The 14,127-nt window shown below is 44.1% G+C and overlaps 1 protein-coding gene across 1 annotated transcript; it reads left to right on the top strand.

Moving 5' to 3' along the window:
• Positions 1-313: 313 nt before the first annotated feature.
• Positions 314-2,102, top strand: LOC118124985 (tripartite motif-containing protein 16-like). The gene has a single exon (XM_035183278.2). The coding sequence runs from the start codon at positions 314-316 to the stop codon at positions 1,991-1,993; it is 1,680 nt and encodes a 559-aa protein (XP_035039169.2). The 3' UTR covers positions 1,994-2,102.
• The last annotated feature ends 12,025 nt before the right edge of the window (positions 2,103-14,127 follow it).

The raw sequence follows: 14,127 nt of genomic DNA, 5'->3' as shown, positions 1-14,127 counted from the left end.
TCTGGAAACTTCGAAGAATGTGAATCTTACAACCTGTGCTGTTGTGAGCTGAATGTGACAGTTCCCAGTGCAACTATTCACTTTGAAATGTGATAACACAGATAAAAACTCACCAACAGCTCATCGTAGTGAACTTCTTCCTCAGACACAACCAGCTCCTCCCAGTCAGGATATTTCTGTGTCTCCTCCTGTGTAAGTGTAAGGACCAGTGAACAACAAGCTGTGAACTGTGGGAGATGAGTCACTGCAGGAAGTGAACGAGAGGGGGAGGAGCAGAGATCTGTTTCTGGTTAGAGGAAGTGAAACTGCTGAAATGGCGCAGCAAGAAAATCAACTGGACAGAGAAAGATTCTGCTGTTCGATCTGTCTGGATCCACTGAAGGATCCAGTGACTACTGGCTGTGGACACAGCTACTGTATGAGCTGTATTAACACCCACTGGGACAAAGAGGAGGAGAGAGGAAGCTACAGCTGCCCTCAGTGTAGACAGACCTTCACACTGAGGCCTGTCCTGGGGAAAAGCACCATGTTAGCTGATTTAGTGGAGGAGCTGAAGAAGACTGGACTCCAAGCTGCTCCTGCTGATCACTGCTATGCTGGACCTGGAGATGTGGCCTGTGATGTCTGCACTGGGAGAACACTGAAAGCTCTCAAGTCCTGTTTGATTTGTTTGGCCTCTTATTGTGAAAAACACCTCCAGCCTCATCTTCAGTCAGCTCCGTTGAAGAAGCACAAGCTGGTGGAGCCCTCGGAGAAGCTCCAGGAGAACATCTGCTCTCGTCACGATGAGGTGATGAAGATGTTCTGCCGCACTGATCAGCAGTGTATCTGTTATCTCTGCTCTGTGGATGAACATAAAGACCACGACACAGTGTCAGCTGCAGCAGAAAGGACTGAGAGGCAGAGAGAGCTCGGGCTGAGGAGACAAACCATCCAGCAGGGACTCCAGGACAGAGAGAAAGATGTGCAGCTGCTTCAACAGGAGGAGGAGGCCGTCAATGGCTCTGCTGATAAAGCAGTGGGGGACAGTGAGAAGATCTTCACTGAGCTGATCCGTCTGCTGGAGAAAAGAAGCTCTGACGTGAAGCAGCAGATCAGATCCCAGCAGAAAACTGAAGTGAGTCGAGTCAGAGAGCTTCAGGAGAGACTGGAGCAGGAGATCATTGAGCTGAAGAGGAAAGACCATGAACTGAAGCAGCTCTCAGACACAGAGGATCACAACCAGTTTCTACACAACTACCCCTCACTGTCACCACTCAGTGAATCTACACACTCATCCAGCTTCAGGATCCGTCCTCTGAGGTACTTTGAGGACGTGACAGTAGCTGTGTCACAGGTCAGAGGTCGACTACGGGACATTCTGAGTGAGACAGAGACAGAGATTTTACAGATTGTGTCTCAAGTGGACGTTTTACTGCCACAACCAGAGATCAAGAACAGAGTTGACTTCTTAAAATATTCACAGGAAATCACACTGGATCCAAACACAGCACACAAACATCTGTTATTATCTGAGGGAAACAGAAAAGTAACAGGAACGAGTGTAGAACAGTCTTATTCTGATCACCCAGACAGATTCACTTATTGGTGTCAGGTCCTGAGTAGAGAGAGTCTGACTGGACGTTGTTACTGGGAGGTGGAGGTGGGGGTGGAGGTGATAGGGAGAGTTGATGTAGCAGTCGCATACAAGAATATCAGCAGAGCAGGAAACTCACTTGAATGTATATTTGGATCAAATGATAAATCTTGGTCGTTATATTGCTATGTAAACAGTTATAACTTTTATTACAACAGCATCAACACTCCAGTGTCAGGTCCTCTGCCCTCCAGAGTAGGAGTGTACCTGGATCACAGTGCAGGTGTCCTGTCCTTCTACAGCGTCTCTGACACCTTGACTCTCCTCCACAGAGTCCAGGCCACATTCACTCAGCCTCTCTATGCTGGAGTTGGGGTTTATAATGGAGCCACAGCAGAGCTCTGTAAACTCAAATAGACTTGAGTCATTAAAAGCAGGGATTTAGATTCTGTGTTTAAATCTTTAACTTCTTTTGTCTCCATGTTTGTTGATCAAAGTTCGTCGTGGTGACGTTTCTGCTCCGCACAGAGATCAGCTGTCAATCAAACACTGACCTTCCTTTATCACACATATTTAGTTCTCACTTTGTAAAGACAGAAATCTATAATTACACTGACATGAATGTGTTTGAAAGAACTAATGTTGCTGTTGTTTTCTAAATCAATGTAGAAATAAGGTTCTGTGATGTTTTAGAACCTGTATTGATCCTGATCCTCATCAATGAGCTGATTATTTGTTCTTTTCTTTTCCACGTGTGAGATGGAGGTGAAACAAACTGATTGTGTGTCCATGAAATCACTGAACAAGAGTCCCTGAACAGACTTTACTGGTCTAATCAGTTCATCTTCGAGTCCGAGTGAAGATTTGTGACAAATTTGAAGAAAGTCCCTGGAGGCGGTCTTAAGATATCGTGTTCACAAGAATATGACGTGCAGACGGACAAACTGAAAACATACTTCCACTGGCCACCAGGTGTCTACGGCGAGGAGACATTAAAACTATAAGAACATTTTGTGACATTATTGTCGGAGGAGAAAAAACCTGCTGCTCCAAAATCATCTGGAATTTATCACAGTTCAAAACTATTCACCATCAATTAAACAGTGTTTAAAGTTGTTCTGTTAATATAAAACATACCTACAAAAACTTTAGAGCTTTTTATTGTTTTGATATTTGTTTTTATTATGTGTTAATGTCATCAGAGGAAAAATACACATGTAACTTAACCCTGTGTAAAAATAATAAAACCTTCATAAAGTCGTCAGCTTTTTGTCACCTAATGCTTCTTGTTCTTGGAGGAAAATTAAATATAAAATATGAATAATAATTAATAAAAATATATTAATTATAATAATAATAATAATAATGGGCCCGAGCACATGCTTTGGTGAAAATTTGAGGTCTTTAATTTGTTGTTGAATCCTTTGATGCTGATAATGCAGGAGTGGAGTTGTTTGTTGACGGCTCAGCATCAAAGGATTCATGGTCCATGTATGTCCGAGATACAGAACCTCGTGTTTTGATGGCGTGTAATCAAACCTTGACGCCACGCCACGCGCCACGGTCACACCGTGTGACGAACAAAATCGTTCTTTGAGGTAGTTTTTATCTCCATCTTGTTTAGATGACACTCATCTCAATTTGAAGTTGATCTGATGAAAGCCCTGGGACAAGTTCGTCAAAGTAAAAATGTGAAAAATGGCCAAAATGGCCACTAAATGCAAAATGGCGGGCTTCCTGTTGCGTTTTTCAAATTGCACCTCCAGACTTTTTTGTTTGTCTGGTCATGATACACCTGTGTATCGATTTTTGTGAAGATCGGTCAATGTGAACACGTTCCGGGGGCGCTGTTGAGCCATTTTGCCACGCCCATTTAAAATTACTCCAGAATAAGTACATTTTCACCACTTTCTAATTTTCTGCAAACTTTGGTAACAATTTGAGCATGTTAAAGCCCTCAAAAAGCCAATTCATTTGCCTGAAAAAAATTTATAAAAATAAACAATTTCAATAGGGCCTCCCACTGTCTCCTACTGTTCGGTGCTCGGGCCCTAATTATTGTAAATTGTGAGGCTGAGAATGTGCTTTTCAAAGTCAACTGCTAGACATCATTAGAGAAAGGCAAATAGGCCAGAAGACTAAAATAAAATGGCAATTACAGAGGACGTGTTATGTTTGACCAGAGCTGGATTATTCACAGCCCCTAAATTCAGCCTGTGTTTTTTCGGCCTGTGTTTTTATTGATCTTTTTTTCAGAATCACGGCGTTCGCCTCACATGTAACTGTTGTTGAGGAGATTATGTCCAAAAGCAAAGTGCGAACATGACAAATACCTCAAACATCACGTACAAGTCCCTTGAATATCTTATGAAATAAATATGACAAATGCTCCCTCTGTCTCTCTCATGTTCCCCCCTCCCTGTCCTTGCATCGAAATCATGTAACCACAACGTCTACCCTCATTTTCACATCCCCCCCCCTTTTTTTTGGTTACATTAGTCTGTGGCATCTCGCTGCTTTGAAATCCTGAGGTGAAAAAAAAAAAAAACACCTTTGATGTTCCATTGCGAAACTTCAAAGCAGAGCAGCGCTATAATTGACCTTGAAGTAATTAGGTAGTGAATTGTTGATCCTGACATCAGTTTTTCTTGCAGTGCAAAGTCCTGCTGGTTAGTGGGAGTTCAGAGACGTGCCGCGCCACATGGTCGTCACATGGACTCTGTGATGAGGGGGTCAGAAAGACACAGATGCTTTCATCTCCATATGTTAACTCAAAGGCATGTACATACTGTATGGACATAAAGATGTGTGTTCTCATATAGAAGCAGCAAACCGTGTCTGAGTTAGTGTGTGTGTGTGTGTCTGTGTGTATGGGGGGGGGTGCTCTGAAAGTGCTGCTCCTATTGAAGTGGCCTCAGTGTCACTAATGAACCTTCAGGCACAGTGACAGGGATGGGGGCCAAAGATGTGCGTGCCTGTGCGTGGCAGCAAGTAGCGCACAGGTTTGTGTGTCCCGTGTGCATTTGTGTGACTTTGCGTGCGTGCGTGCGTGCGAGCGATATCTTGTGTGGCCAGTGGGGACGAGGAGGCTGCAAGCCGGCGATAGCACTGGCCTCTGTTGTGCTCGAGCTAATCTACTGAACAGCAAGGCACAGGGGGGGTCAAGGAGAGGCCTCGTCCTCTCGGGGTGCTCGGCCCAGCAATCTAAAACACACTCCATGGCTTTGTGTACTTCTCCTCTCCCTCCACCAACGTGGACCAAAATGCAGGTGAAACGAAGCCGGCCCTTGTTTTTCCAAAGTATCAGTATGTCAGCTTAGATAAGGGAGTTTGGAAAAGTTAGAGCTGTGTGTGGGGAAGCGGTGAAGTGCGAGTGTCTCTGTTGTATATATTTTAATGTTATTAAACAAAGTCATTAAGGGCTTCATTAATTTTTCCTGCAATATTCGCCTCTTGATTTGTATTTGTGCATCGATACCCAAAAGCAGAAAAGTTATAGCTGGAGGTTTGGTTTTGGTTTTAGCTGAATTAAGCTATTTCACTTTTGTGATTAGGAGGTTAACAGTTCAAAAAGCACAATTGCTAATAAAACACCAGACTAGACGAATGAAATGAAGCATTCGTTCCTTTTTTCTAAATTCAATCTCGCCAAGGCTTTCCGCTAACTCTCCAGCTTCTGAAACCCCAGCAGTGATTGTTAAGCTCTGAATCCATCCATCTAAATACCCAGGACAATATCGCGTCCCTGAGTGTCTCTATTTATTCCCCTGAATAAGACAACAATGCGTTCAATTCATTGAAATCCGTTCTGCACATCAAAAGCATATCCTTGCACATGGCACACTATCCTTGATTCTCTCACGGCTCCCTGAAAAGAGGGGGCATCTGCCGTTAAAGCTGCAGCAAAGCGTTCAGGCTCAAACAGCGATCATTAAGCCAAGGTTGAAATCAGTCAAGGGCCTCCCCTTCTGCCCGCTCCCTGCTATGTCTGCTGTGCCCCACAGGAGTAGAGTTCAGTGATTAAAATGTCTGTAATTACTCCACTAGTGTGCACACAGGCGCAGCGTCTGGGTGCGAGTGTTCAGGAAGGTGTGTGTGTGTGTGTGTGTGTGTGTGTGTGTGTGTGAGAGAGTGAGTACACGTGTAGGTGTGTGTCCGTCCAGTGTTGTTAGCAAAAGGACACCTTCAGTGTGGCCCCCGCCGGGAGAGAGCTGTGTAAGTGCTCACTATGTGTTGGATAATTCGGCTCAAGGCACTGGCACCTGCAGAGGTGTGCAAGCAGTTAGTCAGAAGCCAAGTATCTGCCAAGCCTGTATGTGTGTTCATGTGTGTATGTACACACACATTTTTTTAAATGTTTGTAACACATATGTCCAGATTCATTCCTCTTATCGGCTTGACACTTGCATTAGGGCCCAAGGAAGTGCAGTGTCAAATCAGGTGTGATTTGGACGCTTGATACGTTCAATATTAATAAACCTTAAATAAACAGGCAAGAAGTGCTCTGGAGCTAAGTTCTAAATGTACTTAATGTAATTGATGTTTCCAATTGTGACAATGGACGCATTTATGACAAAGAGGATGTTGAACAAGATGTTAAATCTCAAGGGGTTTATCTTAATACATTTGGAAAGAAAACTAACAAACAGGCAGGTTAAGAGCAGATACTTTACTAATGAAAGAAAAAGAGAATATTGACAGTAATTACCAGCAACTTAAACTGAAATGACAAGTGAAAGACAATTGAATAAATGTGTCACTTTTCATTTTCTGATCTTTAGCAGCCTCGCTTACTGTGTACTTTGGAACTACATAGAAAAGTCCCATCTATGAAATTGTCTCAAGTTGTTACACTGAGTGTCTTGACGACCGCTCTGCCAAGGAGACAGACAAAGACGCCCTGATTGAGGAGGCAGCGCTAACGCAAACACCAACACATTGTGATCGAAAAAGGTATTGTGTCGAGGCCGCTCGTTTGTGTCAGGGTGCATGAAGACGCCAGACGCTCGGCGCCTTTGTCTGCTAAAATTACCCACCGGCTGTGTGTGAGGCGGGCTCAGTGTGGCGGCCTAGTTATAGACTGACGGGAGCTGTGTGACAGTGCAGTGTGACTCTGTACCTGCCTATTGTTGTTCTATACCCGCTGGTTTTCATCTTCTGGTGCATTTGCGTGTGACCGTGACTCTGCGTTTGTGTGTATTGCCAAAACAGAAAAGTCGGGCACAGGCTGCTGATTTGAAGCTCAGGAGCTGCAGCTGTTTAATGGCACATTGTAAAACATTCGTTTTTTGTCATGAAATGAGTCGGCGAAGCATTGAGGAAAGTGTTGTTTAGGGAATTTATGGATCAGACTATTCTTGAATATGTTATGAGAAATTGTAAGTGTGTTTGCATATGACTCTTACTTCAATCGTAAATCATCCGGTGTTTGAATTAGAATGACATTGCAGGGATTTGCAGTCAAGTCCTCCTTATCTTTCTCTTCGTCTTCACACACACACACACACACACACACACACACACACACACACACACACACACACACACACACACACACACACACACAGTTCCTCGCTTGCTGCATGTGTGTTCTCATGCACAGGTAAGGACACATATGGACTCACACACACAGACTCAGTAACTCACTAAGTATGTGTAAATAAATAAAACACCTGAAGATCCTCATCAGGAAAACCATGCCAACAGACAGCCTAGTTTCTACATGGCTTCAGTGAACATGCCAGATTTCCTGTTTGTGAAAGTTAAACTCATTGTACACAAAGATGCTCGCTCTATATTTAGATCTGCACTGGGTGTAAGTGTGTGACTGGCTGCCTCTGTTTTGTTCCGACACTCGTCCTTCTGCTGTCGCTCCCTGTTGCAGTGCTGCAGGGTGGAGGGGTGCAGGGGGTTTGCAGGTATGGCTGGAAAGTGAGAGACTTTATAATGGTGATGATCATCATGACTATAATCAAACAGGGAAGATCCACTAAGAGCGAAATATAACAGTAAATATAGGATGAAAAGTCTTTTGAAGTAGTTATTTGTTAATTTGCAAGAGGGGTTTTCTGCATCTGCACATGTGTACGATAATGTTTGCAATATCATAATTGATCCAAGATTAGTGGAAGTCAAAGGAAGCTTGACAAGCTTCACTTCTCACACTTCTCTGTAGCTAGTCACCTATCAGAGGTCCAGAGGAAGCCACCGGAAGTTCAGTGGTCTTATGTAGACTGAGCTCCGTTGTAGGTATTTTAAAGCCCCGTTTTGTAGGAAAAGAGGACCTAGTCACTTTTTTGCAGGCCAATCAAAACAAATGGTTTTGCCTACGCCCCTGGTTCACACCCACTAACCCAGGTAATGAAGCTAGCATCTTGCAACAGTAGCCTAGTGCAGCCACAAGATGGCAGTAAGTTACAAGACGGAAAATGGTTTGAATTTATATAGCGCCTTTCTAGTCTTGATGACCACTCAAAGCGCTTTACAGTACAGTACTCTACAGTTTGCCATTCACCCATTCACATTCAAACAGTGCATCTATTAGCAGCCCTTTTTTTTCTATCTATGAACGGCAATTCGGGTTCAGCATCTTGCCCGAGGACACTTTGGCATGCAGAAGGAGAACTCGGATCGAACTGCAGGCCTTCTGGTCGGAGGACGACCGCTCTACCCCTCAGCCACAGCCACCCCAAGATGACAGTCACTTGTCGTTCAAATTGATAAAAATTTTAAGTAGTGGTCAAGTATTGCTTCTCCGGCTTGACCTTATGGGAAAGATGTTGCTGATGTCATTGATGAAAAGATATCAAAAAGTGGAATTCCCACAACCTTTTTTAGAGACCCCCAAATTTCAATGAAGTCTGGCGAGGATGACTGCTGAAAACCTAATGTACTTAATGCAGACAACTCTCCACAGATACTGCGAGGTTGAAAAATTGGCTGAACCATGCAGGGGATTGTCCAAAAATGCTTTATGCTCTTATTGTGGTACACTGGCTCGGGCTGCACCGGATTTGTGGCTCAATAAAGAACCATATAATATAGACTGATCATATGAGGAAGAAATAAAACGATGCTTGGCAGTCTTAATGCACTGGACACTTTACAGCGAGAAAGTCCATTTGTATTTAATAAAGCAGATAAAACACACATTGTGCTGCAACACCAGTAACGCAGATAAAATCCACATTGTGGACTAATCCTGTTTTGTACAGTTGGAAGTATGCAGCCCAAAGAACCCTGTCACTGAGTGGGGGGGAAATAAGATCTCTAATAACTACATTCAAGGGATTTTAATACGTTTCTAAGGTCTTAAATTGTGATTTCAGCTGTGAGTTTTAGGGTCAGAGCCGGGAACAGAAACTCAAAAAAGGGAGAGGGTATCATAATAGAAGTGGAGAGAGGGAGAAGGAGTGGAAATGAGAAGATTTGGAGGATAGGAAGGAGCGGTGTGTGAAGGAGGCAGCCGAGAGGACGAGCGGTACACTGCGTGTGTGTGTGTGTTTGTGCGTCCTTGTGTGCGTGCGTCCTTGTGTGCGTGCGCTGGGAATGCGTGTGAGTTCACGTGAAGGATGCAAGTCTACGCCGAGGGGTCGAGGGTGCAGCGCGGTGGGAACGATCACACCCAGACACCGGGAGGGGATTAACGTCTAATCACCCACCAGGAGAGAGCCTGCAGAGATGGATATCAGAGAGAGAGAGAGAAAAAAAGAGCGAGGGATAGTGTGTGTGAATGTGCGTTGCTGTGTGAGTCAGAGAAACGGAATAAGAGAGGGGGGCTGGTTTTTATAGAGAAGGAAAATAAAATATCATTAGATAAAAGTGATTATTAAGAATTATTGCAACTTAAAATCTAAATACAAAATACACAAGTGTTTTGCATCACTGAGGATGTAACGACAAATATTACAGACATGTATGTATTAAAATGTTGTATTGGGGTTTTATATGGGCCATCTCAGACTCAGGTACAAGACTTCAAAGCCTTAACATTAGACTTAATCGCTGTGTCCCTGGGTTGTTGTTGTAACTTCCCTCTTCCGACTCCTCCGCTGCCGAAGAAGCTGACATCACAGCAAATATCCACATTGGGCCTTTTTTTTTTTAACACTTTCATATTGTAATGAGGCTGCAGATTAGAATGAGGGAGGAAGAAAAAATAAAGTGGCTTAATGCGAAGCTTTGCGGAGACTAAAGCACTCAGTCGGAGAGATTTGTGTCAACCTCAGGAAACCTCAAAGACCGGAGCAGCGGCGGCTGAAAGTGAAAGCATGGGAGCCATCGTTATAATTACCCTGAGTATTTTCGGTCTGCGTCGTTATCAGCCCCATCCTAACCCTTTTTACTTCCTCACTAGTCTTCATCACAGTCGTCTACATTACACACATTAAGCTGAGGCTTTTATGCACGGAGAGGCCAAAATACCTTAAAAGAACAATGGCTTTTTTGTAGGGCGTGAACTTGTGACCCTCGACCTCGTAAACTATCTTCATCCCCCTCTTCTTCAACTCCCAGCTATCCCTGTTGCCTCTCCGATGAGGATCTCCAGCCTCCTCTCCCTCGCTTTAACCTCCTGGCTGCCTTTTTCCTCCCTATTGCCATCGTCTCTCTCCATCTTACACCCTCATCATTATAATGTCCCCGCTCGGTGTGCGAGGGAAACAGGAGGGGGACATTTAACCAATGGCCAGAAGCGATTAGTGCCGCTGACCTGCTGAGTTAGTGTCCAACTCTGCCCTTGACCAGCTCTGACCACACTGTGAACCGCTCTGCAAAACAAACAGTGGGGGGAAAAAACCTGGCGTTGGCCTCATATGTAAGTACTGTGTGCGAAGGTGAATATTTACAGCCTTTCTTCTCCCCTGTGCTCCTCACACAGAGCAGATACACGGTATAGGAATGATGCACACATACACAAACGTGTGCAAGACGCTCAGCGAAAGTTGCAGAGCCACCAGCATGCATTAGCGAGCCTGACAAAGCTCATTTAGGTTTGCTGGTGATGAAAGGAATACACGGCCCCGTCCCACTGAGCTTCCTGAAAACGTTGTGACAACGCAGAGTGATCCACTTAGGAGGTGCATAGTGGCCCTCGGGGGGTGGCAGCCCTCTCTGGTGGCTCTTGTTGCTATTGTGGATGTGAGCAGTGCTCTAAACGCTGCAGCCATGTCCCTCCATGTTCCTCAAGGCGTGCATGGAGGACACCACGCCGTGCTGATGGAACGGTGCGGCTGGTAGTGGCAGTAAAGGTGGCACTGCTTGAGAGGCCTGTGTTGTCATTGTGTGTGTGTGTGTGTGTGTGTGTGTGTGTGTGCTGTGTGTGTGTGTGTGTGTGTGTGCGTGTGTGTGTGTGCGTGTGCTGTGTTTGTCTAATTACGTTTTTTCTCTCTCTCTCTCTCTCTACCACTTTCAGAGAAAATATCATTAAATAAATGTATACCAGCAGAATTAGCTTCTTCTCAGTTTCTCTCCTTGCTTTCATTTTCTCTTTTTTTCTTTTCCTGCGTCTTTTTTTCCTCCTTTCTTTGTCTAGGCCTCTGTCATCCTTTATGAGAGAGAGAGAGTGCTGTGTGGGCAGATAGAGAATGTGTGTGTGTGTGTGTGTGTGCAGGTGAGCATCTTATCGTAGATGGTACTAACAAAATTGTGGGATCCGCAGTTTATTTTTAAAGAATGAATGGCATCTTAAAGAACAGGAGGAAACCACTCTCTGTCACAGTCTGTCACAGTCAGATTGACCATCTGGGGGAGCACTGGGAGAAATCCTACCTACAATGTTGACTTTTAAAACATCCATAAAGATTTGACCATCTAAACTCGAGAGATACCACGTTTAATCAACAAGCATTTGGTTTTCTACTGCATAGGTGTCGTCCTGGGGTCCACATGCTAGCAACTCTATTATTCTTTTTATGTAATTTCTTTCATCCATAAAAGAAAGGTGACAATGTAAAAATGACCTGCTGACAGTAGTCCAGCACATGATATGATAAAATATGATTTAACCCTTATATATTATGTGCTAATTAGCGATCTGTAGAGCTGCTGTGAGGTGGATTCTGTTACCTTCATACAAAGCTGGGACCTTTAAAATGAGCTAAACTTAGTAGCTAGTACATGTCTTACGCCTAGAGTTATTCATCTTCTCATCTAAGCCTTTAAGTTTTGGCCCAACTATAGAAAATAGTTATTTTTTCTTGATTTTTGCTCGTGTTTTATATCAAACCCCATGAAAAAGTCTTTGTCTCTCCCTCCCAGAGGACGGGAGTGAGATGTGTTCATCACACTTTCTGTGCGACACTTGCCGTGTGCCAGGAGGCACAGCGGTCACAGGTGGTGCAGTGGCACAGATGGTAGCGCAGGTGTCGAGATGCCACCACATCAAGCACAGTCATCAGCCTCATCTAAACACACTCTGGTGTGCGTACATTTACGCGCACACACACCGTTTGCATAAGATCAGATAACTTCAGGGCTGTGGCTTTAAAATCCTTTTCTTTTCTTCCCCACATCTGACAGGAAGCCGAGCTGTCGGCAGCCCTGCTGTGTTAATAATTAAATCTAAAGTGGAGTCGAAGTGGCCATAGCTCTTGCAGATTAAACATTGATGTTGGGAGTAAATGCATCTGTTATCATAACATGTAACAATCCCCTCTGTCCTGCTTGACTTTTACATCGGCACTCTGGATGACAGCTTTCCCAGAGCACAGATTTTTTTTTCAAGCGCTTCTTTTTTCCAGCATGTCACTTGTTTGTCATTGGAACTGGCAAGCATGGAGGAGTAAACAAAACATGACAGCTCGAATGATACCCTGATTTGGCGCCGCATGGGAGAAGTTCAAATGGATTGTTTGGAAAGTGACATCTCTCCTGCTTGACAGGGCTTGATATTTTTGCATTCTTCTTGGGGGTACATGTGTTTATTTTGAAATACAATGAATGATGCTCCGTGTCCCTGTCTTTGTCAAGGCTGTCCTCCTGTAGAAAACTTTCTTCAGTCCGTTCTGTTCTGCACTTCCTGCCTTCACCTCGTTCTTTTTAACGTGCAGGACCTCTTGTAACAATTGATATGGACTTCCAGTAGCTCAGGTCTTTAAATGTTAAAATGTCGAGGAGCTGCAGAACATGTCTCATTTAACATGTTCTTGACCCTGCGCTGAGGTAATGTGTATGTACCGATAGCGGTGGCAGCATTTCTAAACCACTGTGGTGGATTAATTACCTAAAAGCGTGCTCTTCATGCTGAATTCCTAAGAGAACGGGGTGATTTGGTTCATAATGAGGCTCGCTCATTACAATGACAAGTCCTCACGGCTCATCAGCCTGACTTTGAGAAGGCATATTCAAGTACTGAGTCTGCGGCTTTAATTTAGGCTTTTATCAATATCAAATTAACAATAAAGCCTGGCTGTCAACTGTTAGGTCGTAGAAGTTGAACCTCCCACTTTGATGGGCTCTAAAAAAAAATTGTATTATGCTCTTGTGTCAGTAAGGGACTGTGTAAAAGTTTCCGCCTGTTTTATCCTGTATAAAGCTGTTAATTGACTGTGTCTATATAGCGCTAGACTTATGAATTCATTCTTTTTAGTGCATACACAGAGCTTTCTCTATCGAGCACCATTCAGAGCCATCTAGGGCAAATTCATGGTTCACTGTCTTGCCCAAGGACACTTCAGCATGTGTCCTAGAGGAGTCAGGGGTCGAATCACCAAGTCTCCAGTCAGAAGACGACCGCCTCTACCTCCCGAGCCACAGAAAGAACATGGAAAAGAACAGGAGCCTTATACTCAACTTGAATATACTCTTGATTTCATTTCCTGTGCTACATTGCAAAGAGTAATAATAATCTTGGCAGCTTGCGACCATGCACATGTATTGGAACCCACTGCCAATTTGACTGAAATATGCACTCTGGTGCGTTGAACACTTTCCCTAATGACTATTAACTGCTTCCTTCCAGCTTTCAGGAAACAAGACACGTTATGAGTTCATGAAAATATAGTGGAAGCAACAGTGAAAGGGGACATTATAACAATTCAGCTTCATCACAGCCAAGTTCTCCGGTGGTGAATAAAGGAGGGGAAATCACCCTGTGGCCCTAATGAAAAAATTGGCCTGTTACACACTGTTGTTCCCAACCTGAAGCCATTTATACAAACAGAAACCTGTAAAACTGTCCCTCCACCGTCATCAAAACTAGATTAAAGTCCGCCGGCGGCAGCAAGCGCTGGATTACCTACAAAGATGGTTCTGGTTTGTGGTGAGTGCAATGTTAAGATATTCCCTTTTTCTACTCTGTCAGTAAGTCTGACTTTCAGCCTCGACCAGCGTCTGTCTTTATCTTTGAACCGCAATCTTTCAAACTCCCCTCCTTCTCCTGTCTGATCCGTTTCTCCCTGTCACGCCTCTGCTCTTTGTTAATCTTTCCCTCTGTACCCTATGTAGTGTGCAGTTATGGTGTTGGTGTGTGTGTATAGAAGCTTTACAGTTGTGTCACACAGCAACTGCAGTGGGCGTCATCCTGGACTTCCTCTTATTTTGTGGAAACAATA

Source organism: Hippoglossus stenolepis, chromosome 17 (genome assembly GCF_022539355.2).
Source record: "Hippoglossus stenolepis isolate QCI-W04-F060 chromosome 17, HSTE1.2, whole genome shotgun sequence".
Classification (NCBI taxonomy): domain Eukaryota; kingdom Metazoa; phylum Chordata; class Actinopteri; order Pleuronectiformes; family Pleuronectidae; genus Hippoglossus; species Hippoglossus stenolepis.
This window is presented reverse-complemented; position numbering and strand designations above follow the sequence as displayed.

Excerpts from the sequence above, each read along its gene's own strand:
- LOC118124985 (XM_035183278.2), top strand. The coding sequence starts at position 314 with ATGGCGCAGCAAGAAAATCAACTGGACAGAGAAAGATTCTGCTGTTCG.